The sequence below is a fragment of the Myotis yumanensis genome, unplaced genomic scaffold, assembly GCF_028538775.1.
Source record: "Myotis yumanensis isolate MYYU_CA2020_CCGP unplaced genomic scaffold, mMyoYum1.0.hap1 SCAF_1, whole genome shotgun sequence".
Lineage (NCBI taxonomy): Eukaryota > Metazoa > Chordata > Mammalia > Chiroptera > Vespertilionidae > Myotis > Myotis yumanensis.
This window is the reverse complement of record NW_027223752.1, coordinates 10,044,598-10,060,796: the sequence shown is the minus strand read 5'-3', so window position 1 is coordinate 10,060,796 and position 16,199 is coordinate 10,044,598. Positions and strand designations below refer to the sequence as shown.

At 37.5% G+C, this 16,199-nt stretch overlaps 1 protein-coding gene across 4 annotated transcripts in view; it reads right to left on the bottom strand.

The window, feature by feature from the left end:
• Positions 1 to 732: 732 nt before the first annotated feature.
• Positions 733 to 16,199, bottom strand: part of LOC139009405 (ataxin-3) — a 32,953-nt gene continuing 17,486 nt past the window's right edge. For 3 of the 4 annotated variants that reach the window (XM_070413707.1, XM_070413717.1, XM_070413732.1), the window contains 3 exons: positions 15,510 to 15,606; positions 9,775 to 9,896; positions 733 to 5,123 (listed from right to left, as the gene is read on the bottom strand). In XM_070413707.1, the coding sequence (XP_070269808.1) occupies positions 5,032 to 5,123; positions 9,775 to 9,896; positions 15,510 to 15,606 (311 nt within the window). In that variant the 3' untranslated portion in view covers positions 733 to 5,031. Of the gene's footprint in view, positions 5,124 to 9,774; positions 9,897 to 14,529; positions 14,584 to 15,509; positions 15,607 to 16,199 lie in introns of those variants that run through there. The other variant, XM_070413723.1, reaches the window with a different exon arrangement.

The window sequence follows — 16,199 nt, the reverse complement described above, 5'->3', positions numbered from 1 at the left end:
ATATATTTTTTACAAAAAGAAAACATGAAATAGGCATTCCAATCAACTTTTTGATAGGCATTCCATTCACAAGGCCTACGGGTGAGTGTTGATGAGATCACTCATTTGGTGGCATCCAAATTCAATGAATTGGTCCTTCTAAGCACCAAGCTATTAAGTTAAAAAGATCATATAATCTATTTGAAAAATTTTTTCAAAGTTTGTGCCCAACCCCGATTAAGGCTAAAATGGATATATAACCCTCATAATTTGAGGATTCTATTAGTCCTGGTAGAGTTCAATTATTACAGTTAGATTCTAGCGTCCAGAGTTGGATAAAATAAGGGAAAACCAGCACTCTTAAAAATTATCATGTGGTTTAGCCCCGAGTTAAAAATAATTGAGCCAGCATTCAAAACTTAATTTCAAATAAAAATGTGGGATTCTTAGCTTCTGAGAAAAGATCTGAGGCTCTAGTAATAACGGGCCCTTTGGCAGCAGTTAGCTGGAACAGTGTCAGTGGGCGCCCAGGCCTGCTATATTCACCACCATAGTCCATTAAATGCTTCTCCAACCTCACTCTGCACTGGAAACCCCCGGGGATCCTGTTAAAAACAGGCTCTCAGTTGGTCGGAGTGGGGCCTGAAACTGCATTTATGAAGTTCTCGGGGTGGTGCAGACATTGCTGGTCCTCCCACCAAACTTTGAATGGCAAGGCTACGAATTAACAATAAACACACATAAAAACGGAAATAAAAAAGCAAACATTACCTTTATTTAATAATCTGTGATATTTAAAATACAACTTATAGAACATCCACATTAACAATAGAATCCTGTGTTCAACAGTGATTTGGAAGCCCGGCTTTTCTAAGGACCAGACAGGAAGGCCTGTGTGTGTACTAACGGCGAAAGACTCAGACGGGTGCACAGACAAGGGCTGCAGAGTTGAGTCCTGAGCAAATGGCACCGTCACAGTGCACTTGTGTCATGGCCAAGACAATGCTTTTTATTTCAGATGTTTTTGTAGTTGAATTTCAAATAGTTTATTTATATAGAAGACTGATTTTTAAAAAATTATTTCTAGTAATCCAGTGTTGTAGAAAGTAGATAACCACATTCAAATGTACATTTGCCTCTTTAAAAAAAAAAAAGCATTAAAAACATTCCCAGAAACATTCACTTTTGAACTATGCCAGAGAAAACTGACGTGCTTCCTCAATAAGTCAGGAATTTCCACATACACTTCACTATCGTTTCCCACTCCTTGATTCATTATTAATTTAGCATGCCAACTGCTGTGAATTTAGAAGTATGCTACTAGTATTACTTCTTAAAATGCCAGCTCAGTTTGGGTGAAAATAAAAACAGCAAAGATTTCCTTCAAATTTAAAAAAATCAAAATTCAGGAATTAACCAACTACGTCAATAATCTTTTTGTTCATGAAAGCAGAATGGAACAAAAAATATTTCTGTTATGTGTAAGGCTCTAAAAGATACAAGCCAGTTCACTTCTTTAGCAAAAGATACTGGTTATAAAGGGACCAGGAATGAAGGAAAGTTTTCATTTGAAAATATTAGCTCGGCTGGTGTGGCTCAGTTGGTCGAGCATCACTCCATACACTGGAAGGTTGCCAGTGTGATCCTAGTTAGGGCAAGTGCCTGGGATGCGGGTTTGATCCTCATTCAGGGGGCATACAGCGGGCAACCAAAAGGTGTCTGTCTCTCTCTTCCTTCCTCTCTAAAGTCCTCAGGTGAGGATTTAAAAAAAAAAAAAAAAAAACAAGAAAAATTATCTACACTACTGAGATTAGTTGATCCAATGTTTTTTCTTAATTAAGATCACACACATGTCCATACTTGTGAGGCCCTGATGTAACAATTCACTTTGAAAGTAGTGGTCATAGGCCTCTCTAATTGCAGGTCAAGTTTTTAGTAGGAAGCCATCAATATTAATTATTGAATCTTCCTCAGAATTTAACACATCAAGATTTTTCAACTGAAGATATTTCAATTATTATATTTTGTGTATGTACTGAGTCAATTCTTTTTTTTAATTTGGACAGGTCCAATGGGCCAATTTTAAGACATTTAGTAAATCTTGGCACTAGCATGATACTATTAAATATAGTATCAAACAAGCAGACATTAAAAATGTGATTTAGGCTCTGACTAGAATAAAATTTACTTTATTGAACTTACTAGTATGTGAAACAATGTAGACTATGGGTAATTTTGCATATGAGTCTCAACTAGTTTTGAGGTTTTTTTCCTCATTAACTTTGGCATGAATAAAGTCATAATTAAGAAAAATAAAGTTTTAAAGAAAAAAAAGCACCTTCTTAAATATTCTGTGAATTGTAAATTATTTGGCCAAGATCTTAGAGCTGAGTGAAATATAGTTTACCTACTGCAATCACTTCAAACAATTTACAGTACTGAAATATTTGTAAGTTAATTTCTGTAAAAATGTAAATTGATGGTTTTAGATCAGAGGTTAACTATTCCAAAATTTAAAACATAAATAACTATTTATTAAATCTGACATCTCAAAATATGAAAGTGGCATTTCCAAAGCTTGTTTAAACTTTACTTCTAACACTAGCTTTGCCACTGTATGTATTTTATCCTAGTAATACAAACTATACATTAGAAAAATGATACCAATAGTTTAAATATTAAACATTAAGGTGTTCCCAATTGGTGAAACAGAATGGAAATCTTAATATAAAGTTGTTAGCAGGACAGTTGTGAATTTTATTGTTCCTTTCTTCTAGGTTGTTTATAGTAAACAGCAGTTCCTGATGTGTGATCTGTAGCTTTTTGTAACTTTTACATTTTCTGATACTGTGGTTATGAGCACTGGCATCTTTTCATACAGGCCAATCAATGGAATTTAAATGTTCAATTAGACTTAACCTAGTCCAAACAAGATGGCACTTTACTGGTGATTTTGGATCTGCCTGCCAAATATAACAATGTCACAACAAACTAAATAAACACATTGAAATGTATCCAGTGTGTGCTCAGCTTTGCTTTTTAAAAAACCCCTGGCAAATGAAGGTCGACATGCTATATTTTCCTAAAGGCTTTGACAAAGGTATGTAATATAAAAACTTTATAAACTCTAGGTTAAAACTTATGTGTATTCGTCCTCTCATTTTTATATTAAGTAGCTCATCAATTCAAGTGAATGAAGAGTTTTAAAGTAAATTTTCAAGGGGAAAAAATAAAGGCCAAATACATATTTTGATTTGCGAGTCTTGAGAGAGTAGTACTAAACTCTAACATCACTTGCAGTTCTAAAGTTTTATAATTCTTCTGAAACATTCTCAATTGTCAAAAGAAAACTAGATTTTAAAGCAAAATTCTAATTTTATGTAAGGGAAACTTCAGAAGACTTCATTTGGCACAAAATAATGACTAAAAAAATCTGTCTTTTTCCAAGAAAAAGCTTTATCATAATTATAAATAAAATGCATTTTCTCATCTCTTTTCACTTAGCAATAAATCCTAGATAAAAAAAAATTTCCCTGATAAAATGTGTGCAGCCACACACCAATATGGCAACGCACCATATTTTATTTTTCTACGTCATCGGCTGCAATGTCTTCTTACATTTCAGCTTATAAACAATTTGACATTCAAAAGGGCTTCAAAGGGGATGGAGGATGAGGGATGCAGAGTAGATGACAGAATCTAAAACACCCATTTCAAAGAGACCTAGTTAATTTTCACCTAAATCATACCATTGTATTGACCTAGCAAGAAACTCTCTGGTCATCCCAAAGAATGCTTATCAAAACTAAAGACTTTCTTATTTACAGACCCATTCAGTTCTATGAGACTTCTATAATTCTTAAGCTATTTTAAACAACCAAGTGTTAAGTCACAGTATAAATTTTAATATATTTTATGAGTAAATTATTTTCATGTTCCAGGCCATCATCTCTGGCAAGCTATACCTATTAGAAGATGTACAGCAGAAGCTGACATCTATCTACATTCCATGACCCAGCTGTAAACAGAACAGACAGCTCCATCACAAGAGAAAAAAAATAAATTGGCTCTGCTACTAAAATTGAAGGCCAAATTTTGTCTAACATACATTCATGGTGGGTATTAGATGTTGTCTTACACCAGAAGGAATCTTGCTTGCATACCGCGTTTCTGCTTTTCTCACCGGGAAAAGAGGAAAACAAACGTGCTGGAGGGAGGGTTACGACACAGCTGCAAAGTTCCAACACACTGAGAAGACATTCATGAAGCATCTGGGAAAGGATGTGCTCACACGTTTCAGAAATGCTCATTTATTCTTAAATACTTGTGCAGAGCTGACTTGCGAGTTTAGGAATGCACCAGAATCGTGACATAATGATCCCACCTTGGAGGGCTTAAAAAGAAAAACCTCAAGAAAAATTACCATCTTTTAAGAGTTGTAGAAAAATAATAAAAACCAGGTAACAGATAAATTGTGACCAGAGACAATAACATGAGGAAACATCCAAGTGCACCATACGTAGGTGGAGGGAGAACACTTATCCTCTGGAACCGTTCCTATTATCAACATAGAGAAGAGACACTGTCCTAAAAGGTTCATTTGGTTAACGAGACATAGAAGCAACTACTGTGTTAAGTGATGAAAGCGAGCCAATTACCTACACAGAAGGGAGGAAAAGAAAACAAAATATATGGGAAAAGTTCTGTGGCAAGAGCTTATTAGTTGGTCTGCAATAAGAGTCAAGAAAAATGCCCTAATTTTAGACACATTAGATATTGCACACTCAAAAATGAAAAAGGAACATTGAGAAAACTATTGTTAATTTCTTTAACTGCTGGATGCCTCTTTGGCTAGTATTCGAGGGATTATGACTTAGTCCTACAACTGATGCATTTTTCTACTTTCTCATCTTTTTGTTTGCAGACCACCTAAAAGTCTTATCTCCTCTGTTGAACCTCGTTCTCTTTGACACATTACTAAATAGACCCTATGCTTTAATCACACAGGACAATGTTGGAAAGTATGACTATTTTAGAGACTTGTAAAAGGTATTATTTTTTTTCTTCGGTTATGAAATTATTTCTAACAGTTTCTAAAGACATGGTCACAGCTGCCTGAAGCATGTCTTCTTCACTCATATCACCTGTGGGAAAAGAAAATACACATATTTCTTAGATATTTCTGGAAAATTATCAGTCATCAAAAGGTAAACTCTTAGAAAATGTATTTGACTACTATAGTTTCCTTTTTGGTTTTTAAATTTTAAAATAGTAAACTTCACTCATTTAGTTTTGACAAATGCATTGAATTGAATAACTACCATCACACCCAGACACAGAACTATTCCATTGTCCCCTCCAAATTCCCTCTTGCTCCCCCTTTGTGGCCAATCTCCATCCCCTAATCCTAGACAACCACTGATACATTCTCTGCCCCACAGTTTGCCTTTCCCTGCATGTCAACATAAATGGGATGAAGCAGTATGTATGGAGCCTTTTGCGTATGGCGAAATACACATTCATTACTTAAAAAAAAAAAATCTGTTTTGAAAATTTATTCACAGAAGTTACAAAGATAATTCAGACAGGACTTGGGTACACTTTGGCTCAATTTCACCCAATCTTATATAAGTATAGCTTAAGCCAAAACCTGGATATTAACACTGGTACAATGTTGTGTAGTTCTATGGTATTTTATCATATGTGCAGATCTGTGTAACCACCACCAAGACAGAGAACTGCTACAGTGCCACAAAGATCTGCCTCCTGCTATTCCTTTTATTCATGCCCACGTCTCTCCCCATTACCTTCCCTAACTGCAGTAACGACTAAGCTGTTCCCCATCACTATGAATCTGTCATTTTTAGAATGTTACACAAATAGAATCATACAGAATAAGCACTTTTGAGGCCTTTTTTAAATTTTTTTTCCACTCAGCATAATGCCCTGGAGAGTCATCCAAGTTTGCTGCACGTATCAATAGTTGGTTTCTTTTTAATCCTGAGTAGTATTCCAGTGTGGATGTACTAGTTTAACTATTCACCTCCTGTAGGTCATCCTGGTTGTTTCCAGTTTTTGGTTATAACAAATTTTCCTTTGTCATGTGAGGAATTTTTGTGTGCAGGTTTTTACATGGACAGAAGTTGTCATTTCTCTGTGCTAAATTCTCAGGAGTGTAACTGCTGGGTTGTGAGAAACTTCCAAGGTATTTTCCAGAGTGGCTGTACTAGTTCAAATGAAATGCAGAAACCTGACCTCCCTTTACACCCCTTTAATCTCCCCTGTTTAAAATTGTCTTAAATATTTTGTATATACACACTAAAAGTCAAATCAATGTTTTAATTCTTGCTTTAATCATCAAACATAACTTAGAAAACTCAAAAGGAAAGTCTAGTAGGTTTACCCCTATTTTTACTCTATTATTCTTTTTTCCTTCCTGATATTCCAGGATTACTGTTTAGAGAACTTCCTTTAGCCATTATTTTAGAGTAGGTTTACTGTGACAAAGTCTCTAATTCCCCCCTTCATTCTTGAAGGAAATTTTCACTGGATATAGAAATCTATGTTGAGAGTTCTTTTCTTTCAGCTCTTGAAAAATGTGCCATTTCCTTCTGACCTCCAAGATTTCAGATGAGAAATTTGCTATTATGCAAAATTGCTGTAGGTTAAGTTATTTCTAGTTGTCTTCAGATTTTCTTTTTTGTGTCTTCCATTTTCAAAAATTAGACTATATGTGTCTTAGTATGGATTTCCCTGGATTTATCCTGTTTGAGGTCCACTGATCATTTTGAATCTGTAGGTTTATATCTTTTGCGAAATTAGGAGAATTTTCAGCCATTACTTATTCAAATACTTTTTCAGCCCCAACCCCTTTCTCATCTCCTTCCTGGATTCCCATGGAACATGTTAGATCTTTTATTATAGTCCCACAGGTCTTAAAGGCTGTTAATTTTCCTAGTCTAATTCTCTCTGTTGCTCAGAACGGGAAATTCATTTTCTTTTTTAAATGATTTTTATTGATTCTGAGAGAAGGAAAGGGAAAGATAGAAACAGTGATAAAAGAGAACATCAATCGGTTGCCTCCTGCATGCCCCCTACTGGGGATCGAGCCAGCAACCCATGCATATGCCCTGACTGGAAATTGAACATGCGACCTCTTGGTGCATGGGATGAGGCTGAACCAACTAAGCCACACCAGCGGGCAGAATGGGAAACTTCTGTTCTGTTTTCAAGTTCACTGACTCTTTCCTGTCTTTCCATTCGCCTGTTGGGTCCATCCACTAAGTTTTAAAATTTCAGTTATTATTTTTCAGTTCTAAGAGTTCCATTTAGTTCTTCTTTTAAAAAAATTGTTTTTATTGATTTTAGAGAAAGGAAGGGAGAGAGAGCTAGAAACATCAATGATGAGAGAGAATCACTGATTGGCTGCCTCCTGCACACTACTAGGCATCAAGCTGAAAGCCAGGGATGTACCCTGACTGGGAATTGAACCATGACCTCTTCGTTCATGGGCTGACGCTCTACCGAGCCACACCAGCCGGGCTTGGATCTTTATAGCTCCTATATTTTTCTAATTTTTCACTGTTTCAAGCATATCTGTAATTGCTCATCGTAGCATTTTCATGATGGCTGCTTTACAAATCCTTGTCAGAAAATTCTAACATCAGTGTCATCTAGGTAATGGTGCTTAGTAATTTCTTTTGTTATTCGAGTTGAACTTTTCCTGACTATTGGTATGACAAGTGATTCTGGATTGACTCCGAGACATCTGGATATCAGGAGACGTTGAATCTTATTTAAATCTTCTCTTTTAACAGGTCTCCTCCGACACAGCACCAGTGGGGGGAAAGGGTGCTACCCTGCTGCTGCTGTCAGATAGGGGAGGGTGTGTGTGATCACAACTGCTGAGCACATGTGGGAGTTCTGGCTTCCCACTGTCCTCCACTGATGCCCCCATGACTGGGAGGGTAGGAAGGCCTTGTTACTGTTTCTCACCGACACTGTGGCCTTGTTTCCACCTCAATGACAATCCTGAATCTGCACTAAGCCTCTCCTGACACCACCCAGGCAGGAAGCCAGAGAGACGCCTCTTTACTGCTGGTCCAAGTCCAGGACACACGACCACTGACACTCGGCAAAGGCAGCCTTGCTGCCTCCTGGAGGAGTAATAAAAACTCCAGTTCCCCACTTGGCTTTCTTGGATACCACCTGGGCCAGGGGGCAGGGAGGTGCACCTCATGACTACCAGGTGGGGATACAAGTCTAGGCTCCCACTTGGCCTCTGCTGACAGGGTGAGGTGGCAGTAGGGCCGGTTTATTTACCTCATCCAGTTTGGCTGGACTAAGGTGTTTATTATCAAAGAGTTTCTGTCTTGTTCGGTGGTCCCTTTCCTCATCACTTTTTTCTTGGTTTGCACCTGTGGTTTCTCCAGCACAAGGTCCATGACAGATGAGGCAAAAAGAAAACCCAGATCTGCCTAGCACATCTGTCTTCTCTCTACCTTTCAGACTCTTAGGTTTGTTTAATACAGCGGTTCTCAACCTGTGGGTCGCGACCCCTTTGGCGGTCGAACGACCCTTTCACAGGGGTCGCCTAAGACCATCCTGCATATCAGATATTTACATGACGATTCATAACAGTAGCAACAATACAATTATGAAGTAGCAACGAAAATAATTTTATGGTTGGGTCACAACATGAGGAACTGTATTTAAAGGGCCAGAAGGTTGAGAACCACTGGTTTAATACAAATGCTCAGGGCTGCTAGTTGTACTTAGCAGGAGTAGAAAACGGTACCAGTTCACCCCTTTTTATTGCTAATACAGTCCATTGTTTGGATGTGCCACAGGTTGTGCATCCATTTACCAACTGAAGGACAACATTTAGGCAGTTTGAGGCCTATGAGGCAATTATGAATAAAGCTGCTCTTAGGAGTCACATGCAAGTCTTTTCTGTGAAAACCTCCGTTTTCTTTTTCTTGGTTTATACACTAGGAGTGGGACCGTAGATCACATGGTTCAGTTTACTTTAAGAAAATATTAAACCCTTTTCCAAAGGTGCTGTGCCATTTTACATTTCCACTAACAATGTATGTGAGTCCATCACTCTGATCCTTGTCAGCCTCTGGTATTGTCAATTTTATTTCTTTAGCAAACCATTCTCAAAGGTGTGTAATGGTATGTCATTGTGGTTTTAATTTGCATTTCCCTAATGATGAGTGATGTTGGGCATATTTTAATGTGCTTATTTGCCACCCATATATTTATTTGGTGAAGTATCCATTCAAATCCTTTGCCCATTTTTTGAGTTGTTTTCTTCTCTCAGTTTTGAGAGTTCTTCACACATACTGCTTAGAAGTCCTTTGTCATATACATTTTGTCACTCAACTTCTAGTAAACAATAACTGGCCCAAGTTTATGACTTATTAAACCCAGGCCTGATATGTAACTCTAGACTTCCTGTTGCTACTTAGACTACACTTAGGTGGTTTTAGTTGTCCAGGGGGTAAGATGTATTTATTTTCTACAAGCAATATTCATTACGTCTGAAGAACTTGTGTAGAATGTATTAATTACTGTGATGTTGCAGGGTATCATTTATAATTTTAAAGAAAAATACTCTTTGAGTGCTCTAGTCTGCCTGCTCCTTAATCCAGAGAAATTTAGATTACAAATTCATTCAAAATTTCAATACAATTAAAGAGAGAAGAAACAGCCTGTAAAGCCAAAATCACACAGAGCCTGTGTGTCCAACAGTGTGCAGGTAACGACCGTGATGTATAGTCGGAGGTGTACCTGGATCACGGCCAAGTGCTCCTGAACTTGTGGTTGGTGTTTCACGTGGGTGTGGAAGTTGTCCTGGTGGATTCTGCTGCTGCTGCTGCTGCTGCTGCTGTTGCTGTTGCTGCTGTTGCTGCCTGAAACATGCAAAGGACAATGTACATTAAACAAACAAACCCTCAGAATAAATACACCACGAGAAGTGCTATTCACATGGAAAATAAATGGTTCCATAAAACAAAAGTCACTGACATGAACACCACAAAAGGATGCAAGAGCAATCAGTCTGATAATATTAAAAGTATCACAGTGCGATCCTACGAAATCTGGATGTAAAATTTGTATTTATCAGAGAAATTAATAGGCAGGTATTTTTAACCACAAAATAACACATTGTACAAAAGGATTCACTGGCAGCTATTTTTATGCAAATGTGTTGGTTTACAGATCCTTAATATTGTGGGAGGTCACTGAAAATAAGCACGTCAAGGAAAGGAAAGCATCTCAAATTACCATAAGTGTTAACATGATCTTTCCATGGCTGGCTCCTTCCTGTCATTCAGATCTGAGCTTAACATCTCCTCAGAGATACCTTTCCTGCCCACCGTCCTCAGTGACCACCTGGCATTCCCCCTATCCCATCACTTCATTTTAATTTCCAGCATAAACTTATCACCATGTGTTCTGTCTTCCTCTTTAGAATGTAAGCTAACAAGAGTACACCCCTTATCTTGTTTGTTGCCCAGTGCATAACACTATGCCAGGCATTAGTAGACACTCATCAAATACTTGATGAACTCTTTAATATACATTACCAAGTTTCAGTAATATCTACTGCATTAAAATAAGTTCTCCCTGTATTTTTTTAAGCAGGAGAAACAATGTCATAAAACATTTAAACATGATGGTTATGATGTAATAGGTAGGTGCTTGTACTGAGAAAATATACACTGAAGTGCTGACATGTAATGAGAAATCATGTCTGCAAGTTATTCTCAAATGGTTCAGAAATGTCAACAACTGGGGAATCTGAGTGATGGGTATATGGAGCTCTGTGAACTATTTCTGCATTTATATATATTTTAAATGATTTCATATATACATATATATGCTAAAATTAAAAAATTAAAAACAGCAACAATCTGAGAAGCCATAGCTTTCAAAAAAATGCATAAAAGGATTTTTAAAGGAAACAGAATTTTAAAATTAGCAGTAACACTATTAATAGCACATTATTTCCTAGGGCCCCCCTTAATCTTGTGTTTTAAACATGAGCAACAAAGGAAATTCAACCAGTGGGGAATCTCATTTCTCCTTGTTGGTCTTGGAGCGAGCACACTGACATCTGCATGTTTATGACTGGTGTGCAGGCTAATGACACACACGTGGGCAGTATACTCCCACTAGCACGCTCTGACTCTGGAACGTGGCACAAGAAGGACAGGTTGTGAGTTATGTGGATTTCCTAGCACATCAGATCTCTCTCCACGCCCTCTTCCTCCTCCACTCAGGAAAACACATCAGAATGCAAGGGAGTGACAGGTGAGACAGCGACTTTAGAGCAGTAACTTTTATTCTACTTTAAATTCATGAAAAGTGAGTAAATGAACTGCCAACCTTGAATCACTTCTAACACCTTTCATATGTGATGACACCTTAAGATAAAATGTGCACAAATAGCACTCAGCATCCATTCCCACTGTGCCTTCTGTATCACAGAGTTGGGAAAGCTAAAAACGACATGTCTTACATTGCTTTAGACCTCAGATTCTGGAAAAAGAGTGCTTTTAAAGCATTTGTATGAGCTTTAAAGGGCAGAAATGAGGCACAGCCATCTCCCTGCTGCTTTCGCTATTCTCTGCACCAAGTCAAGTCATGGGGATGCCAGTCCCAGAATTCTGCTTTATGGCAGTTGCAGTGGAGCCAGATTTCATGTTCCTGAGTCTTCATGTCTAGGCAACTGTGGTAGCAGTTTCCTGACCTTAGGATCACAGCTCAGGAAGTGTGTTCCTAAACTCGATATCCCGATTCCCCATTATCTCAACTTGGGCAGTGGTCAAAGCTCTTCAGACAAGTTAGAATTCTGGAGGCCTGGCCTACAGCCTGCATTCAGCTCTTCCTAAGATTGTGTAAGGCCTTACCTTCTGTATTAAGTACTTTCTGCTAAAAAAATCTCTAGTCGTTTATGTTTCTTAAACTGAACCCTGACCAAGCCATGCCACTGAAGTGGTGGCTCAAGTATTAGGCAATCAAAAAGTGAAAGCAATTCATGGCCATGAAAAGTGTTGGGAAACACTTTTTAAATTAAGAATCTGCATCATTTTAGAGAAAACCTGTGAGAAGACGTTAATCAGGCTAATGCCTATCTGTGGAGCACTTTACAGTTTATGAAATAGTTTTACATACCTTGCCTAATTTTATGCTCATAACATGTGAGTGAAGGCAGGTTTTGTAAATGACATAGTTTACAATAGTTTTGCCTGGGGTTTTATGATAGGTAAAATGGTTTAGAGATTATTCATGGGGAAAAAATACGGCTATGAAAAAATTTAACAACTCTTATTCATAACATATTAGCTTGTAACAGGTAGATTTTTAACAGTATTTTTATGCTACATGCATGAATACATTAAGTATGAAGCTTCAAATGTCCTACAAAAACAAAAACTCCCACCAAACCTATAAATTTTAATAAATAACAAGTTAGCACCATGGTCAGTTTGAAGAGGGTCAGAAGGAAGAAAGAGTTAACTCGAGAAGCTTACAGCCACATTTCCAAAGATGGAAGCTAGAGAGACAGGGGCCCATCTAGGCTTAATAATCAGAAATTCTAGTGAAAAGCAAATATTAGTTTTCAGCCCCTTTATTAATGAGCCCTACATGATTTTGAATGCTAGTCACTGTTAAAAAGAAATACCAAGTAGTTAGCTCTTAACTCCGCTCAGCAACATTTGACTCTAAATCTTCTCTAGTTTTCCACTAGTATTTTTTTTAAAATGTTTTTTATTGAGCCTGGCCGGCATAGCTGTGGTTGAGCATTGACCTAGGAACCAGGAGGTCACGGTTCGATTCCCAGACAGGGCACATGCTCGGGTTGGGCTTGGTCCCCAGTGTGGGGCCTGCAGAAGGCAGCCAATCAATGATTTTCTCTCATCATTGATGTCCCCCCCCCCCCCACTCTTTCTCTCTCCCTCCCTCCCTTCCACTCTGACATCAATAAAAACATTTTTTAAATGTTTTTACTGATTTTAGAGAAAGAGGAAGGGTGAGGGAGAGAAAGACAGAAAAATCGATGAGAGAAATATCAATCAGCTGCCTCCTGAGAGCCCCCTACTTTTGGGGATCAAGCCCCAAACCCAGGCATCTAACAGGAAGCTAACCAGTGATCTCTCAGTGCACTGGACGATGCTCAACCAACTGAGCTACATCAGCCAGAGGCCCACTAGTATTTCTGAGATCAAACTAGGAGGCAGAGGATGAAAAACTGAAGCTGGAAACTTTCCCTGCACATCTTCCTCCCCATCAACTACTTTCCAACCAGGAGGGAGCTATCCCGATGCTCAGCCATCATAACAGGGCACAGGGTTGATAAAACATCTGCATCAGTTATCACTGGCATTGTGCTTGTTAGAATTTACTTAGTCATTACAAAATGTCACTGCATTATTCTTTCCACTCTAAAAAGTTCAATGCATTGAAAATTCTACATTTCTAATCCAAAATATCTTTTAAAATTTTTAAATAAGAGAGGGATTTGTTTTTTATACTTTAAAAGACGGTTTCCTTTTCTTGGATGTATTTGTAAACTTTGTAGATTCTCTATTAAGTATGTCTGTTTGGACAATTTTATTCTGGCAAAAAAAAAACAATAACAAAAAAACAAAGTCTGAAAAAACATGGTAGAAGAATCACTTGGAAATTATTTGGAAAGCAGTTTAGAAATCTGTACCAAGGCCTTAAAAATGTTCATATTCTTTAACTAAAAAAATCTGACATCCTCAGAATAATTAGAAGAAACAATGATAGATTTGAGGCACTCAGTCAGTACATGGATAGTTCGTTGCACTATTAATTATAATAGTAAAAATCAAAATGTTCATATGTCAATTATGATACATACTTTAATTTTATAAAGTACCATATAGCCTATTTACAAAGAATACTTACTATTAGGGGAAAATGGGTATAAGTAATATGTATGTGTGTCTGTGTGACCAGAAGAAAATGTGCCAAGTACTAACATCAGTATTATATAAGGAAAGTAGAATTATGTTTTCTTTTAATTCTGATATGTCTTAAAATAAAATTTCTAGGGTATTAGTTTTTATCTAATTATGTAGTTTTAAGTTATTTTTAATACTAACTAGATATTTTATGATATTATAAAATATTATTGTGTGACAATAGCATTTGGCTATGTAAAAAAATAAGCTCATATATTTAGAAAGGCGTACTGAAATAAATATGGATAAACGATATAATGATTTAGATTTGTTACAAAAAAATCCCAGCTTGGGGGTAGAAGGGTGACGGGCATAGGAGATGGGGACATAGAAACACAAGGCTGGTCATGTGCTAATCTTTGTTAAATCTGGGCAATAGGGCTTCATTATGCTGGTTTCTCTACTTTTATATGAATTTTAAGTTTATAATATTTAAAAAATAAAAGTTAAATTTAAAAGGAAGAAGTACTAATAAGCACTATTTTGAAATTTTACATATAATCAAATCCATTACTCTATCACTGAATAAAGACTAGAAATATCTCACATTAAGAGGATGTCAGTTGATCAGAACTTTCCTTCATATACTTCTGAGCTGTGACTTAAAAACAAACAAACACAGAAAACAAAGTAAATATTATCTCCATTACACCATCAAATTTTAGCTCCAATATCTTAGGTACCACTAAAATACTGCCAAATATGACTGTGAGATGCTTCTCAGGTGCAGAGGTGTGGAGATGTGAGAATATGTGCATCTTAGAATTGATGAAGTACAGTAATTAACAGGCCAAGTTCAGCCACTGGCCTTCTGGTTTCTGATCTGGGATCAGAGGATCTGAATATCTATTATAGATCTCGTAATTTCCAAGATGGATTTTTATCATTAAGATAAAGGGAAGACTTATGAGTGGAAAGAGTGGTATTTTTCTGGGATAAAATTTTTATTTTAAGGGCACTTTTTATAAAGCTGATACAAAGTTAGGTTTCAGGAGCTGATGATTCAGATTTATGGTCTGCCCTCCCATCCCGGATGCTGACAGTCCTGCAGTGCCGCACTAGAGCGCAATGAGCAGAGCTCTCAGCCACCACCTCTATTTATGGTAGGAGTGGGCTCCCCGACCTAAAGTGCTGTTCCCTATGAACAGACAGAAGAACACTGCAGGATTAGGAGCTGAGGAGCACAGTCAAAGGATCATGAAGCATGGTTCTTGCCTTGATCCAATTTCATTTTCCCTTTGATGACTGAAATTTCACAGGGTTTCCTTCACCCAATTTCATGTAAATTTAACTAGTATTGGGGCTAAGTTTCCCCCTAAAACAACATTCCATTTCACAGTTTATTTGTTGTAAATTAAAATAAGTACATTCAAATGTTCACAGGGTCAGGGAGTAACCAGTCTTTTTTAAAAAAGAAAATTCTAAATAAAATAAGTAGTTTAAGCCAAAGCTCTAAGTTCACAAATAGAAAAAATAGCCAAAGTAAAGACTGAATATGCCATTTGAATATTGTACCAACTACTTTACTTTTCAAAGTAGGCTTCTCTTCTCTTCCGTAGCTCTTCTGAAGTCAGCTGTGTACCTGATGTCTGTGGAACATCTTGAGGTGCATTTCTGGAACTACCTGAAAACAAACGAAAATAGGACCAAAACAAACAATTTATTTACCAGGTAAAGTAACAAGATGTTTACACTTATGTGAATTACGCACAAAAGCTTTTTTAAAAAAATTTAAGTTCTTTATTGTTTAAACTATTAATATGTTTCCCTTTCCCCCCCATTCTCTCCCCAGCCACTCCCACCTCCTCACACAAAAGCTTTTAAAATGTTTTCTTCTTAAACGGATTCTGCTACTATTCTGTAAACACTAGATGCTCTAGGCCTGGCCTGAGATCAGGGCTGATCGGGGCCTTCTGGCTGCCAGCTGGGGCCTCCCTTTCCCTTTCCCGGCTGCCAGCTGCTGGCCAGGGCCTCCCTTCGTTCCTCGTCGCCCCATGGTGGTCAGCGCACATCATAGAGAGCAATCGAACTCCCGGTCTCCGGGTCAAACTCCCAAGGGGACACTTTGCATATTAGCTTTTTAATAGATAGATAAGAAAGGGTCTGAAAGCCTCAGGGGAAATCTGAATAACGCAGTTCAAACCTAACCAGTATCCACTACAGCCAAAGCTGTCACCCAACTGTGGTAGCAAATGTGAGGATTTAAGACCAACAACC